We start from the raw sequence: 17030 nt of genomic DNA on the forward strand, positions 1-17030 counted from the left end.
TCTTAGTATGTTTCCGTGTTTTACAGATATTGTGAAATCTGCTTTAGTAGGATTAAGATAACTTTACTCTGCACAACGCTTTTAACAATGTCAAGGTAGACGTCAAATTGGACTTTTTTGTGCTGCCATATCCCAGTTCTGTATTAGCTGTGTTAAGGTAACCTTTGTTTAATCTATACGTACACCTTTGCCAAAGAGGAACCAAAGTGTACTGGCTAAGGCTTGGTTCACAACTGCATCGCGACCTCCATCTCGAGTCTCAATAGGAGGGTTTTGATGTTATAGATGGCAAGAATTATATTGCCTGCAGCACTACTTTTTCCCATAAAAACATTGGACCAAAACCCAGAGGTGCATGGGGGCAAAGGATCTGACACTGAGTCGTGGTTTCCGTTTATCATGAAGATCACAGTGCAGAAGTATCTAGGTCGTAGGTTGGTGATTGCAGCCATGTTAAGTTGCTAAGCACGTTGGCATAAAAGTGTACAGACATGCATGGGTTACTGGGGGTGAAGTGCACATGTATACTGATAAGTGACAATGAGATGGCTTTTCTTAAGGGTTTTCCCATTTGCATAGTCATGGATATATAGTATTATCTAAATAATTATTTATATTTTTAATCTTCCTTTCTCACTATAGTATAGAGATTTGTGAAGCAAATGAAACTATCATGTGTCCGATGTGTGAGAAGAACTGCACACTCCAGAGGCTGAATGAGAGCTGCATATATGCAAAGGTAACCTTATTTGATGATCACTTGCATATTTCAATAAAGCCTCATGAAGACGTCCATTTTTTCCCTCATTTTCGAGAAAAACAGACCGATTATTTTGATCTGGCTTTGATCATTTTGATTAGAGTTTTATCAGAGTTTGGTCCTAGTATCATCCATTTTTGTTGTTCATATTGTATATAGAAAAAAAGATTCTCCCCCTTCTCCTATATGACAGTCTGCGAAAATTGGACCCTCAGACTTGCATTGCCAATTTTGATCCAACCCTAATATCAAAATCAGACATGTCTCCATGATTTGGCGAGGACTGGTTGATCCACGAAAAATTAAGGACATGTGAATGGTCCCACTGACCATCATAGGTATGAGTGCTATAGATATCACATGGATATCACTCAAACGCGAAAAACGGATGTCTGATTGAGGTCTCATGCTTGGATTTGATTTTAATGGTTGACCATATCCATTATCAGCGGATAATTTACACTTACAATTTAAAGATTGTATCCCGGGGTCCAATAAAATTGAGAGCCTGTCTATAAAAAATTGATAATTGTTTTTCAAATTTCAATTTGTTAACCAAAGACAATTGTATTGTAGCTTATGTAGTAAAGTGGGTGGAAATTGCCTTAAAGGTAGTCCCACTGCAGGGAGGAAATTAACTTTATTCCTCTTGGCAGCCTTCAGTTTACAGTCATAGGGGCATTTATGAAGGGTATAAATATTTGGACACACCAGAATTTTTTAGGAGACTGTTGGAAATGACTTGTGTATTTTTGTTTGTACTCACGGATGCCAACTAAATCCCAAAAGCTTCTAAGCTGGAGTTAGAGTTGTCCTACATCTGCTATGAATCATGTTCTCCTCATATTTAGTAATTGAACCTATTGGCCTCCAGACTTTGACGAGCAACCTAACCAGCAACATCTGCTCCCCCTACAGTTATATCCTTGCTTGCTACTTTCAAAACTTAGGGAGTGCAATGGACAAACACCTTAGATCACCTGAACAATAATTCTGGAAACCGCTCTACCATGCACAAGCACATTTTTCTCAGCTGAGTGTTCATGGGATAAGGAAACATAACAGACTATATCATTTATCTACAGTAGCACATTACCAGAAGGAAAGCTGGCTCTCTTTGATGTGACAGATTCCTTATCTGTCAGCTAAAGTAACTTTGAACTATTAGTTGCAATTAGTGGAAACTCAGCCCTATTCATGGAGGCAGATAATCTACTGAATTCCATATTGCAGGTTGTGGTTTTAGAATAGGAGCGTGTGATATGTACCAATCTGTGTAAGGCAGACGGGCACTGGATTCATGAGTAATGATATTGGGTTACCATTATACTCTGCTAGCATCAAGCTGCGGTTTGATCACAGAAAAGCAGATCATAGATATTGAGGACGGCTCTTTTCAGCCGTTTCATTGCTCCAGAAGCTCAGTAATCCTATAGCCAGTCTCCAGTTTACATATCTTACAGATAATTTACATACAGATGGAAATCAAAAAGTTTCCACAGGAATCTGGTTAACAATGGAGCACAATGTGTTCTGCTCTATTCCTTTTCTCCTTGTCTCCCAAATTTTGGAGATGAGAAACAAGGGAAATCCGTGTGTTCTCAAGCTTTTAGGCCTGGCCCTACGCTAGTAACCTCTATACTGATACACTAATGAACCGCCAAGATGTTATCAAATCTAGCGCCTAATCAGTAACCATCAAGTGCCATAAAAAAAAAACCTAAATTTTGTAATTCTTGCGTTTTTGAAACTTTACAAACGTGCAAAGATTTCATAGCAGCTCAATCAGTAGTTGTCAGATCTTCTAGTTTTGCAGTGATGCATCACACTTCACTAATGGTCCTGCATAGAAGAAAGCGGGAAGGAGAAGCTCACCAATGCTGCTAATGATGCAATCCGCTGCTTATGATGGTGAACAGTGGGTGCCATCACCAGCTGGCAGACTCATTTATTAAATATTACCAATGGATGGATGTGCCGGACTTCCTTCTGCTTAGTTATGCATGAACATCAAACAAGTAGATTTGCCATTCTTTATTCTGAAAAGGTGGAGTCATAGAATGCTGTAGATTTTCTAGAAGCAGACGGAACTAAGAATTAACACATGCAGAAAACAGAGTCTATCCATGGCTCCCAAATCAATCTTTAAAGGTGTGGTCCAAAACTAACATGTCTTTTAATCCTAAATGTCTAAATACACTATAATTAAAAATTCCCTACCATTTCCTCAGTACTCTGACTGCTTTATTTATATATTTTTTTACTTACCTCCTTGGGATACTGAAAAGAGACGTCATCAGGCAGCGGAGGCTGCAGTCACTGCCGCAGGATCTGTCCCCACCCTGAAATGAAGTGTAGCCAGTGATATCAGCTTCAGGGGCTAGGCTAGTCACTGTTCTAGTAAGCATGCGTTGGTTGTGAAATCTGACGCATGCTCAGTACGAGCTCCCTTGCCTCTAGACTATTCTTTTTAATGCATAGTGACACTACGCTCCCTCGCTGGCTATTATAACAAGTGACGAGTCAGCAAGAGCGTACACTGTCAATGTGCATTGCAATACGATTCCCCGGCGAGCAGGAAATGCAAAGACCAGTCCGGTCCCCGCAAGTGATGTCAGTTGCAGGGGTCGGGGTGGTCTCTGTTCATGGGGTTTTCTACTCATAACTCGCAATGACAGTCCTCTCTCTTATCAGCTCATCAATTCTTATCAGAGCCGGTGAAGGAGTGCACTGTCACTGTGCATTGAAAAGATGCCTCCTGATGACCTCTCGGGGTTCTCAAATGAAGCATCATCAAACATAAAGCAAGTAAAAAGAAGCAGATGGATAAAGTAGAGCGGGAACCATAGGGGCTTTTTAATTAAACTAAATTAGAAAAGCAGTTAGATTACTATAATAGACACATACATTTAGGATTTAAAAAAATGTAACATTCGGACCACACCTTTAATTAAGTGCAAGCTGACATGGAATATTATTGGTGACAACACGTAAGTTTATACATGAGGTGCTTGGGTACAGAACTAATTATTTTGGGATATCCGTTCTATAGAATTTGCTATTGTGAAATGCTGTTATTAAACTTTTAGACCAAATTGCACCTTGTAATTACTTTCAGGTCTGGCTGGGACAAACTGTGTATTATTATAAAGTAGAAATCTGTGCAGCATGAACGTACTGTACTTACAAGTCACCGTCGGGAAATGAAATGACATATTTAGAATTTTCTGTCACACTTTCAGTACAGAAATGTATGTGGCCACTGAGGATGCTGGGAATTATTGTGCTAGTGACAGTTGTGCTTTTCTATTCTCAGGTCACTCACTTATTCGATAATGGAGGCACAGTGTTCTTTGCTATATTCATGGCAATATGGGGTAAGTCTGTTTTCTGTTAAAGGAGTTTTCCTATTTCATAAAGTGATGACATCACTAAAGGGGGGGTCCAGGCTTGGGGTACTAATCTGTAGTTATTCTATGGGACTGCAGACTTGTGAATCCTCACATAGCACAGTGTGAATGCTATCAGGATTCTCCGCTGCTGGTGTAGGGAGTGGGCGCATCGTAGCAAGTATGCAATTTGCAGACATGTGGTCACATGCCGACTAAACGTTTGTGGTCTTCCTCAATGTAAGCAAATTAAGTGAGGATGGACACGACTAGTCGGAATGTGGCATTTCTGCCTACCCCTGGTAATGACACTGGAGAATCTTATAGCTGTGCACGCTGTGACGATTCACAAGTCTGCAGTCACCTAGAGTCACTACAGACTTGTAGCCTAAGCCTGAACCACCCCTTTAATGATGTGCCATAAATGTATAATAGTATGACCTCAGAGATCCTCATTTATTTCCAGTTTATATGTCTGTGACTGGCTCATACTATGTTGTTGTATGATTTAAAGGGATTGTTCAGTGATAACTTGTTGATTGGTGGGACTCCAACCACTGGGACCTGCAACGATTATCAGAACTGTTAGAATGGAGCAACAGTGTGTATGATTATCCGCCGCTCCATTCATTCCACATGGGACTTTTTTTGGCAACCACTTAGAGAGTAAATGTTGCGGTGGTCGGGCATCTGACCTTCCGCCCCATTTTCCCATTTTCTAACAGGGATAAAATGTCCTTGTCGGAAGAAAAAATTCCCCGTTTTATAGATTAGAGCGGATCACACTGATCAGTAAGTTATCGCCTATTCTGCTAATCGATCGCACTGGACAAAGGAAACTTCATCTGATTAGCAACCTTCAGCACCCAGCTGTGGTAAAACTACAACTTCCAGCATTCCCTGTCAAGTGACTGTCTGGGTATGGTGGGAGTGGTAGTTTAACATCAGGAGAGACTACACCAAACAGGGCAAGGAAGATTTTCATTGGAAACATTGGACAGTGTATTGTTAATGCACAACCACCCCCATCATCTTTATGCATCATTACATCAAGTGCTGGATTCCTGTTTACTGGTAACAGAATTTGTCTACATTGGCGCACTCTGCTGTTCCATGTTGGCGCTACTTGGATTTAAAGCACTTTTGTAGTAAAAGAAAAAATACTGTATGAAGACAAGACAGTAATAAGATGCAGAGAAGAGATAAACTGGGTCAGTATAAGGTATTAACAGGTTATTACTAACTAGGCAAGTCGTCATAATTGTTAGAGGTCCCAGTGGTCAGACTGGCTTTATCTTGGGTAGGAGATAACTTGCCCAGTTGGGAATAATCATTTAACTGGTTAAAGAATTTTGCAGCTGAAAATCATTTCAGATCCCAGGATCTCGCCCTAATAAAATAAGTTGTGTAACTTTGCAGGTGACCCTGGCCTACATTACGAGATAGAGAAATTCCTTAATAGAGAACAGTTTTCCATATCACTCCCTTTAAGGAAGGGGTGATTCATATAATAGGAAATCAGTCACAGGTAAGGTGACCTCATAAACGTTAAGCGAAGATGCATTATGCAAATAACTGTTATAATTCAGCATGATCTGCATCTACTACACGTTCTGGATTATCAGATGTCATCGGAAATTATTTCAAGCTTCATTCCAAGCATAGATAATGTCCAGCCTAGAAAATGGACCCCAAAACACCATCGTAAAATGACATGACTGCATAATCAGGAAAGTCTACCTAGCTGGGTATCCCTGTTCAGTCCTATTATTCAGATCTTGTTTTTCCCTTAAAAAAGGTATAAATCCAAGAAAATATAATTGAACTGCATTATGAGCCAAAATAATATACTGTATCACTGTGTCATGCCCACAGGTGGCACAAGTAGTTCATGGACCTACACATAGAATGGAACCTGACACAGAGTTACAGACAGGGCTAGATTCAGGTCCTGGAACAGGCTCCAACAGGTTCTCGCACTAAAGGTTCAGATACTATCGAAGTGGTCTCAGATTCACATACTGCCAATGTGGTTTCAGGGTTCAGGTATCTCCAGAAATGGACCAGGGATTCAAGTTCAAACTCTGGCCACACAAGGACTAGGGGAGCAGATTTAAGCACCTGCCACATGAAGACCAGGGGTTTGGGTTCAGGCATTGGCCACACATGTACCAGGGGAGCTGGCCCAGGCCCTTAGCCATGCAAGGACTAGGGGTTTAAGTTAAAGTGCTGGCCACAAACAGACCAGGGGAGTAGGTTCAGGAACTAGCCACATAAGGATCAAGGCTCAAGTTCGGACCCTGGCCACATAAGGACCAGGGTTTCAGGTTTGAGCCCTGGTAAAAGGACAGGAACCTGGCAACTCACTAGTTGCACACTAACACACTAATGAACCACATTGCTCAGGCACTCTGCTTAGATGCCTCCAACCTATTGGCTGGAGGCATCTATGCAGGTGTGCACTGCCTTTTTAAGAATAGGTGTGGGTGCGCATGCACTAGCTCTAACCTGGGGTGGTGAGTATGTTGGAATCCTTGCTTGAAGGAAGGAGGAGGGCCATGCTGTGATGCCAGCATAAATGTTACACACTGTATCATTCTGGAGTCTGTAGCCATAATGACCCCTATATAGCGCTGGTGTTATTCATCGAACAATTAATCAAAGACTCCCATATGCTGGAGGGGGATGTTCAGAAGGCTGGAGCTCCTAGTAAAACCTGAGCGTGCAGCATGGAAAGGTTCATTGCCCTTGCAAATTGACTGAAGGCAGTAGACGTATATGAGTTGCTGCCACTCCAGAACACCCTGGCACTTTGCAGAAAAACAGTGGCCCAATCCCAATGTGCTACCAGGTTTAGGGTGCATCACACTTACTTGTAGGCCACAGGTCTTTGCTTTCTCCAGGTCTCCATCTCCAAGAGACGCCACCCATAACTTAGGGGACACGCAGTACATTTTAACAAGCAGAAATTTACTGGACAGTTTAAGTTCATCATATTGTAACACGCAGAATTGGACACAACACGTCTTAGTCCTTGTTTCCTTAATATAGTGCGTCTTCAGCATTACTCTCCATTCCTGCCGGACTATCCTTACATTTACTGGCTCGGTCATCCCCATGGATTTCCTGTCCAGTCCCACAGTGCACCTGGGATCTATTACCTTCCCTTCATGTTCATGTGGTTCTGCGTCCATCGTCCCTTGTATGCCAGAGGATAAAGCACTCTTCCTAGTTACTGTACTGAGCCTTAAGCTCCGGATGTTGCAGGAATGTCCGCAAGGGATCACAGTAAGGCCTCACCCTGCCTAAAACAATAGATTTTTGCTGGCACTAGCGCCCGCTGCCCTTAAACTCGGCATTGCTTACTGTACTTCCCTATCTGAACATTTATCAGGAAGCAGTCCCTTTCTACTAAGACTTGCCCCTCCCACTATGGACTAGTCCCGAAACTTAACTATGTTTTTCCCTACATCTGCAGCTGACAGCTGACAGATATACTTTTAGAAACATTGTGCATTACATTTGCACACATTAAACATATCACGTTTATACTGATTACTAAAGTCTATCTTATCCTATGGTCACTGCAGTGGCATGTAAAAGTTAGGGCACCCCTGATCAAACTTACTGTTATTGTGAACAGTTAAGCAAGTTGAAGGTGAAATGATCTCTAAAAGGCCTAAAATTAATTAATTAATTAAGATGGCACTGTAATTTTTTTCATTTCGTTACAAAAGGGAAAATGGGCTGATGCAACGGTTTGGGCAGCCTTGGAGGTTTGTGTGCTCAGATAACTTTGACTAAGGTCTCAGTCCTTAATTAGCCTGTTTACGGTTATCGCTTGTTCAATATCATTGTTAGGATAGGCCAGGTGATGCAAATTTCTCACCTTTATAAATTAGAACTCTTTGGCCAAAATGATCAAAGGTATGTGTGGAGAAAAAGGGGCAAAGAATTTTAGGAAAATAACATCTCACCCACCATTAAGCATGGGGGTGGATCGATCATGCTTTGGGTTTGTGTTGCAGCCAATGGCATGGGGAACATTTCATGGGTAGAGGGAATTATTGATTCAATAAATTCTTGATGCAAACATAAAAGCATCTGAAAAAAGGCTGAAGTTAAAAAAATGGTTGCTTCTACAAATGGATAATGATCCTAAAAAAGGCCACAAGATGAAAGTTTTATAATGGCCCTCACAGTCCCTTGATCTGAACATCATTGTAAATCTGTGTTGAGACCTCAAAATAGCAGTGCATGCAAGTCGACCCAGGATTTTCATAGAACAGGAAACATTTTCCAAGAAAGAGTGGTTAAAAATCTCTAAATTAAGAATTGGCTGGCTACAAGCTGCAATTCTTTCAAAAGGGGATGCTACTATGTGCTAACCATGCAGGGTTCCAATTTTCCTTTATGTAATTTTTAAAATGTAAAAGATGAATATATATATTTTTGCCAAAAATACAAAGGAAATGTGTCATCTTTAACTTTTGTCCTTTTAGAGATAATTTTATCTCTTCTACGTGCTTAACTGTTCACAATAACAATAATTGTGACCAGTTGTACCAAAATTTTGACATGCCACTGTACCTTATGCATTTTATCAGTTATCTTATAGTTTAAATGACAACAGATGATATGTAAAACCACATGACACCATTCACATTGTAATACGCAGTGCAACGCTATAGTTGTCTTCAGGGGTAGGAACGTGACAGTACAGTCCACCACTCTAACATTCCTACCCTCTTTGAATATGGTCAACCTCGACCATTCCGGAGTCCAGAAGACAAGAATACAACACATAAAACCCACATAAAATGAATGATCTCTTCCTCCAGAGATATGTAATGTCTCTTACCAGATGGGCACTGACCCTAAAATAGAGTTCTAGTTCTTTGGGCCCATAGGCCAACATAACAACAACTGCCCAACAGTCCATGGGCATACACAACCTTTTCCTTCTGCACATTTCTTAAGTTTCACAAATTCTTGCTGGCCAAGCACCCAAAGTCTAGTTTCAGTTGAATCACTCTTGTGTTCATTATTTAGTTCTTTCTGTTAGAACAGTAAAACTGATGTCACTCAATGTCCAAGTGCCTTTTTTTAAAAAATAATGGCCTTAATCACACACAACAATGGCACATTAGTCTATGAGCACAGTCCATTACCTTCAGCCAGGTAGAGACATAGGGCAATCCATCCCCCTTCCCCAACTATTGGTCCTATAGCAAGGACACAGTCTATATCGTCCTTACACGGCTGGAACATTGGGTAGTCCGTTTTCTCCATTCCCCCTTTCATGAACGACAGTGCTTTTTATTTGCACAATGCCGCCTATGTGTCAGGCTTACAGTCCCTTGGGACAAAGTTCATGGAAACATGAGGCTGAGTCCAGGGAGAGATAGGACAGAGTTCATAGGGCAAGTGCACATTCCTTGGCTATTGAATCGCTTTCACCTTGTTCTTCAGAAATGTAACAGTGGCCATAGATGTGTGTTTTGGATCATTGCCATGTTGGTAAAGTGCTTGTCTATCAAGGACATGGAGTTATGGGAGCATCTTCTCTTTCACCTTAGAGCAGTATATCTGTGAATTCATGATAACATCAATGAAACGTACAGTGGCTTGCGAAAGTATTAGCCTACCTTGGAATTTTTTTGTGTTTGCTACCTCACTTCCAGGAGTTTTACAGGGTTTTTTGAGGCTTTGCATCAGTTCATGTAAAGAGCATGACTACAACTGTGAACATTTGATTTCCTTTTAATTGTGAAGCAAGCAACAAATAAGACAAAATAACTGAAAACTCCAGTGTGCATAACTATTCACCCCCAAAGTCAGTACTTTGTAGAGCCTCCTATTGAGGAAATTACAGCTGCAAGTCTCTTTGGATAAGTCTTTATGAGCTTTCTCAAGGCAAAACTGCTCTAGCTCCTGCAAGTTAGATGATATCCTCTTGTGAACAGCAATTTTCAAGTCTAACCACAGATTCTCAATTAAATTAAGATCTGGGCTTTGGCTAGGCCACTCCAAAACATTTACACATTTCCCCTTAAACCACTCGAGTGTTGCTTTAGCAGTATACTATGGGTCATTGTCTTTCGGATAGGAGAACCTCCATACCAGTCTCAAATCACTGACAAACAAAAAGGTTTTGCTCAAGAATATCACTGTATTTCGAGCCATTCATCTTCCCTCTACTCAGACCATTTTTCCCTATCCCTGCTGCAGAAAAACTTCTCCACATCATGATGCTGCCACCACAATGTTTCGTTATGGGATGGTGTTTTGGGATGATGAGCTGTGCTGGTTTGGCCACAGACATAGTTCACCTTGGTTGCCAAAAAGTGCAGTTTCAATCTCATCTGACCACAACATCTTCCTCCATCTATTTGGGAAGTCTCCCACATGTATTTTAGCAAATGCAGAATGAGTCTTACAATTCTTGTGTTAAGTAAAGGCTTTTTTTCTGGAGCTCTTCCATAAAGGACACTTCAATGGCGTGTTCAGCTAATTGTGGTAGTTTGGACAGATGTAACATCTGTGGTAGTGAAACCACTGTGCTGTGAACAAAGGAGAGCCTGGAGAGGTGTGACTAAGCGAACAACTGACTCTTCACTAGAGCCCCTGGTGGTGTGGTTAGATTTGGCTACAGATGGATGACAGGTGCTAATCCAGGACAGACCTCGGACACACGGCAGCTGACCCCCAATGGGGAAGGAATTCGTAACCACCAGGAATGGGAAGGCTTGACTGGTACAGGCAGGAACAGAGGTATACAGTAATGGCAGATGCTTGCCGGCATGGCTGGTATACTGGAAGGCACAGCAGGTACTGGCATGCACTGGTGGTATACAGAAAGAAACAGCAAGTACTGGCATATATGGCTGGTTTGCAGGTAAACATGGCAGGTGCTGGCGCGTTTGGCTGGTATACAATAAGGCACAGCAGATGTTAGCAGGTACCACTGGTAAACAGTCAGACACGATAGATCCAGGCAGGTATACAGGTAGGCACAGACAGCTATACTAAAACAAGTGACCTGAGAATTAGCAAGCATGCAGACAAGCAGAGTGAACACATTGCTCAGGCACCTCCCAACATGTGGAGTTGCCTTAAATAAGATTACAAGATGAGAACCGTGGCACCAACCAAAGAAAAAACCATGTGTGTAACCTTGTCCCTTTTATGAGCCTATTCAACATTTCAAAAGATCGTGGTGCTATTGCTCAAACATATAGCAAAACAGTCTTTACCTGAATCCAAAGGAGCCAATCCTTTAAAATAGAATATCATTTATTTCTCAAATCTTTGGGACATCTATAAGATATGCAGGAAGGTGCAGGAGAGCTTGAGGACTACAGCCAGAGACTATATGGAGAAGTAAACAGTGAAGACAGAAGATATGCTGGATAAACATTTCAGCAAGCACAGGAGCAAAAGGGTGAAAGGATAATGTAGTGAAGTTGGCCTTCTTTGAAAAGAGGTCCACGACTACCCAAATGGTGGTACTTCCGTCCGAGACTGGTAGATCGATTGGTAATGAAGCCCATCGCAATGTGCTGCCAGGTAGCTGATGGTTCAGGCAGAGGAAGTAACTGATCAAATGGAAGCTGTTTTGGAGTCTTACTATGGGCAAAGGATGGACAGGCCAAGACAAAATCTGCAATATCTTTGCACACAGAGGGTCGCTAAAAATTGTCAAAGTGTTTTTTGTTTGTTTGTTTTTTTCACTCTTCTGGAATTTTTCCCTATTTTTAGTACATTCCAGACAAAATTCAATCCTACATATGACTAGGTAGACTGAAAAATAATAAAAGTTCTTAAAACATGAGAAGTAAAAAAATAAAGGAAAAAAAATGAAAATAGCCATATCTCCAAGAGACTAAAGTAGACTATTTTTTTCTAATCACAAAAGAGGAGAAAATCCAGCTCAACGTGTTTTCACCGGAAATTGGTATAAAAAGAGTTACTCACTAAAATGTTGAACCTCATGATTAAGGGTGCGCAGTCACCTGAAACTCATCGATGTCACATATCATGTATCTTACAATGCTGATTCTGTTTTATCCTCTACTGAGCACTTTAAATGATTAAAGAAAAAACTTTGTTCACAACTTAATTGAGCTGGATTTTCTCCCGTTTTGTGGTTGTTTCATGCTTTGGCGTAGCGTTTCCTGTGCTCCGAACACCCTAAGATATCTATTACCTTGAGCTGGACCCATTTTTGCTTTATTTTTTCTAATACCAGAAAACCTTTTTAATAACTATCATATACTTTCTTTACTTTTGCTTGCTATTTTTTGGGAGGAAACACCATGAAATGTATATAAAAATAAAAATAATTGTAATCAGTAAGGATATAGATGATTGGCATACTGCTAGTGGCAGACCACAAGGCTATTGTGTGGCCTCTCAGCCCGATATCACAATTTCAATGATACCTGCATACTTTGGAGGATGCAGATTTCATTGAATACAATGGAGGGACTGGGAACCATCTTACATTCAGCCTGTGCTTCTGTGTCTCAGAGCACCAGGTGCAATGACGGCACTAGAATCTCAGGCTACTTCCCCCACATCTGGGGACTGTGTAGGGAATGGTGATGGTCATCGTAACCTATGGGAGCTATCATACTGTCTGTGAGGCTCTGGAGCCATCATTTTTATGGGGAGTGTCGCTGTCAGGTTATCAAAATTTGACCTAAGGTCATTATATTGTTTGAAGCCTGTGGGAAAATCACATTATTTGGGGGCCAACATATTGTATGGGAGCCATCCTATTGTGTGTGTGGTTGTCTTGAAATTGTGTTAAGGGTGTTATTGAGCAATCATACAGTGGCGGGGAATCAATCACTATAGAGCCATGATATTGTGGGGTGGCTTTGGGGATACTGTAGTGTGGAGAGGTAATATGTGTGGAGGAATTTGGGGGGCATAATATTTTTGGCTGGGTTTCACTGTATGGATTATATAATGGGTGAGGGCGAACTATGGGGAGATCATGCTGTGTAGTAGGCATTGTGGCAACATCATACTGTGCTGGGCGCACTGTGGATGCATCATACTTTGCTGGGGCCATTGTGGGCTCATCATACTATGGATGTGTAGCTACTGTGGTTTAATTCACTGTGGCGGTATCAAATTAAGGGGCTTCTTTAGAGGTCACATTACAGTGTAGGCGGTGCAATACATGTGACTCGCCCGGTCTTTAAAAGTTGGGAGTTATGCACCATGATCTTTCTTTTCTGCCAAATATTTATTTTGGGGAATAAAGGCTGCGGAATTAAGGACATTAGGACATTTTCTATTGGGCCCCATGATTTCTATGTACCTTCCTGGTATAGGTGTGTCTATTACATTCTGTTCCTGGTTGTGGCTTGGGGCTGAATAGTTATAATTACTGATCTCATTTCGGCCACGCAGTAACAGTGAAGTACACCATAGATTTTTTTGGAGTCCTTCTGAATGCTCTTATTTCCTTGACCTTATTCTAGTTTTCAGTTTTAGCACAGAATACAATCACATCATAAGTAACAAAAATCCATGTCGCCTTTTCTATCTACTTCAAATAAGACTTTTGATAAGAAATCATTTTCTTCCCGTGTCAGAAATTCTTGAAGGGAATGACAAGGTCAAGGCAGCTGAAGGAGGAATATCTCACCTACCTGGATTGTGGTGGAGGGCGCTGCTCTGTATTTCATATGGCGTCTCTATATAGAGTGCAATATTTGGATGGCACGGTGGCCTACCAGAATGGATGGATTTATTGCTTAGCATTGGTGACATATGTATGTAGGTCTGTGAGATGAGCGCAACTCTTGAAAATTAGTGTGTATACATACATGCGTGAATATAGTGTATATATACAGTGGGGCAAAAAAGTATTTAGTCAGTCAGCAATAGTGCAAGTTCCACCACTTAAAAAGATGAGAGGCGTCTGTAATTTACATCATAGGTAGACCTCAACTATGGGAGACAAACTGAGAAAAAAAAATCCAGAAAATCACATTGTCTGTTTTTTTAACATTTTATTTGCATATTATGGTGGAAAATAAGTATTTGGTCAGAAACAAACAATCAAGATTTCTGGCTCTCACAGACCTGTAACTTCTTCTTTAAGAGTCTCCTCTTTCCTCCACTCATTACCTGTAGTAATGGCACCTGTTTAAACTTGTTATCAGTATAAAAAGACACCTGTGCACACCCTCAAACAGTCTGACTCCAAACTCCACTATGGTGAAGACCAAAGAGCTGTCAAAGGACACCAGAAACAAAATTGTAGCCCTGCACCAGGCTGGGAAGACTGAATCTGCTATAGCCAACCAGCTTGGAGTGAAGAAATCAACAGTGGGAGCAATAATTAGAAAATGGAAGACATACAAGGTCACTGATAATCTCCCTCGATCTGGGGCTCCACGCAAAATCCCACCCCGTGGGGTCAGAATGATCACAAGAACGGTGAGCAAAAATCCCAGAACCACGCGGGGGGACCTGGTGAATGAACTGCAGAGAGCTGGGACCAATGTAACAAGGCCTACCATAAGTAACACACTACGCCACCATGGACTCAGATCCTGCAGTGCCAGACGTGTCCCACTGCTTAAGCCAGTACATGTCCGGGTCCGTCTGAAGTTTGCTAGAGAGCATTTGGATGATCCAGAGGAGTTTTGGGAGAATGTCCTATGGTCTGATGAAACCAAACTGGAACTGTTTGATAGAAACACAACTTGTCGTGTTTGGAGGAAAAAGAATACTGAGTTGCATCCATCAAACACCATACCTACTGTAAAGCATGGTGGTGGAAACATCATGCTTTGGGGCTGTTTCTCTGCAAAGGGGCCAGGACGACTGATCCGGGTACATGAAAGAATGAATGGGGCCATATATCGTGAGATTTTGAGTGCAAACCTCCTTCCATCAGCAAGGGCATTGAAGATGAAACGTGGCTGGGTCTTTCAACATGACAATGATCCAAAGCACACTGCCAGGGCAACGAAGGAGTGGCTTCGTAAGAAGCATTTCAAGGTCCTGGAGTGGCCTAGCCAGTCTCCAGATCTCAACCCTATAGAAAACCTTTGGAGGGAGTTGAAAGTCCGTGTTGCCAAGCGAAAAGCCAAAAACATCACTGCTCTAGAGGAGATCTGCATGGAGCAATGGGCCAACATACCAACAACAGTGTGTGGCAACCTTGTGAAGACTTATAGAAAACGTTTGACCTCTGTCATTGCCAACAAAGGATATATTACAAAGTATTGAGATGAAATTTTGTTTCTGACCAAATACTTATTTTCCACCATAATATGCAAATAAAATGTTAAAAAAACAGACAATGTGATTTTCTGGATTTTTTTTCTCAGTCTGTCTCCCATAGTTGAGGTCTACCTATGATGTAAATTACAGACGCCTCTCATCTTTTTAAGTGGTGGAACTTGCACTATTGCTGACTGACTAAATACTTTTTTGCCCCACTGTATATATACATATATATATATATATATATATATATACTGTATATACATACACTGTACTTAATATTCATTTGTAAATTCTTTCTATTTATGTGACAGTGAGTAATCGTAGCGCATGTAACAGGATGAACCAGGTGGGGCAGAGGAAGTCTGCAAAGGGCACTAAATGTCAGAAGCCCACCACAATGCTCTACTTTGTTCTGTTAGAGCAGACTAATATTTGAAGCTACACATGCAGCTATACATTCCCTGCATCTAGTCACTTCCCTTCTACCCATATGACTAATATCCAGTAATTGGCTGCTGAAATTCCACAGATAGAGGGCACAAGATCACCTGCAGAGACCAGTGGGGCCATCAGAGTGGTGGCATTGGGGAAGTGGAGCATTGGGAGATTAAATCATCATGAATAATCTTTGCCTTTTTACCCTAAAATCTTCTTTTTTTTTTTTTTTTTTTTTTTTTATGTTAGGCAACTGCTTTAAAGCACCACTCCGTTTTTTGCTTTATTTCTCCGATAGAGTGGTATAACTAATGCATGTTGTTTACCAGTAGTATTATACTCGCCAGCCGCCGTCTTCTCCTCTGCTCCAGCTGGTCTCCTGCGATTATGACCTGCCGAATCTCTCCACTATTTACTAGGTGAGCCTGAATTCACTACTCAGTGTAAGTCTATGAGCGCCAGACTGAAACCAGAGCGAGGATCTCATAGACCAACACAGAGCTTTTGACCGTTACCACTGATTTCCGGTCAGTTAGAAGCTGCGGCCACAAGATGATGGATTGAAACTGGAGCGAGGTTGGGAGGAGTAGTAGATGGCAGCTGGTGGGTATATTACTAAGGCCATGTTCACACATTCAGTATTTGGTCATGGTCAGTATTTTACCTCAGTATTTTACCTCAGTATTTGTAAACCAAAACCAGGAGTGGGTGATAAATACAGAAGTGGTGCATATGTTTCTATTATACTTTTCCTCTGACTGTCCCACTCCTGGTTTTGGCTTACAAATACTGAGGTAAAATGCTGACCATATACACAACGTGTGAACGAGGCCTAGGGGCAAGTATCAGACATTCGTGACCCCAGAGTGCGCACTAATGTTTTTCCTACTTTTCAGGTATATCCTCTGAGTACCTATAGTATATTAGGCAATAGCATCAGTGTGCGAGGCTGTTTATAACCATCTGCACAGTTGAAGTTTGTCTACGTGATTGAAACAAATTTCAAACATGAATATGAAGTTAATAGAAGAAAAGCAGGCCATGTGCCTTAGATGGAAATGGCACAGCAAAGACGTCAGTCTAAAGTAGCCTTTAATTTTGGTGTGTTTTTTTTACAAGAGATTGGAAGCCTCCTGCAGATTCACCCACAATGAGCAGATTCCAAAGAGAACCATGTCTGCCCTGAG

General features: G+C 41.4%; 1 protein-coding gene across 2 annotated transcripts in view; it reads left to right on the forward strand.

The window, feature by feature from the left end:
- Positions 1-17030, forward strand: part of ANO3 (anoctamin 3) — a 745314-nt gene that overhangs the window by 560568 nt on the left and 167716 nt on the right. For both annotated transcript variants that reach the window (XM_069740331.1, XM_069740330.1), the window contains 2 exons: positions 643-739; positions 4077-4137. In XM_069740331.1, the coding sequence (XP_069596432.1) occupies positions 643-739; positions 4077-4137 (158 nt within the window). The remainder of the gene's footprint in view (positions 1-642; positions 740-4076; positions 4138-17030) is intronic.

Source organism: Ranitomeya imitator, chromosome 9, assembly GCF_032444005.1.
Source record: "Ranitomeya imitator isolate aRanImi1 chromosome 9, aRanImi1.pri, whole genome shotgun sequence".
NCBI classification, from domain to species: Eukaryota; Metazoa; Chordata; class Amphibia; order Anura; family Dendrobatidae; genus Ranitomeya; species Ranitomeya imitator.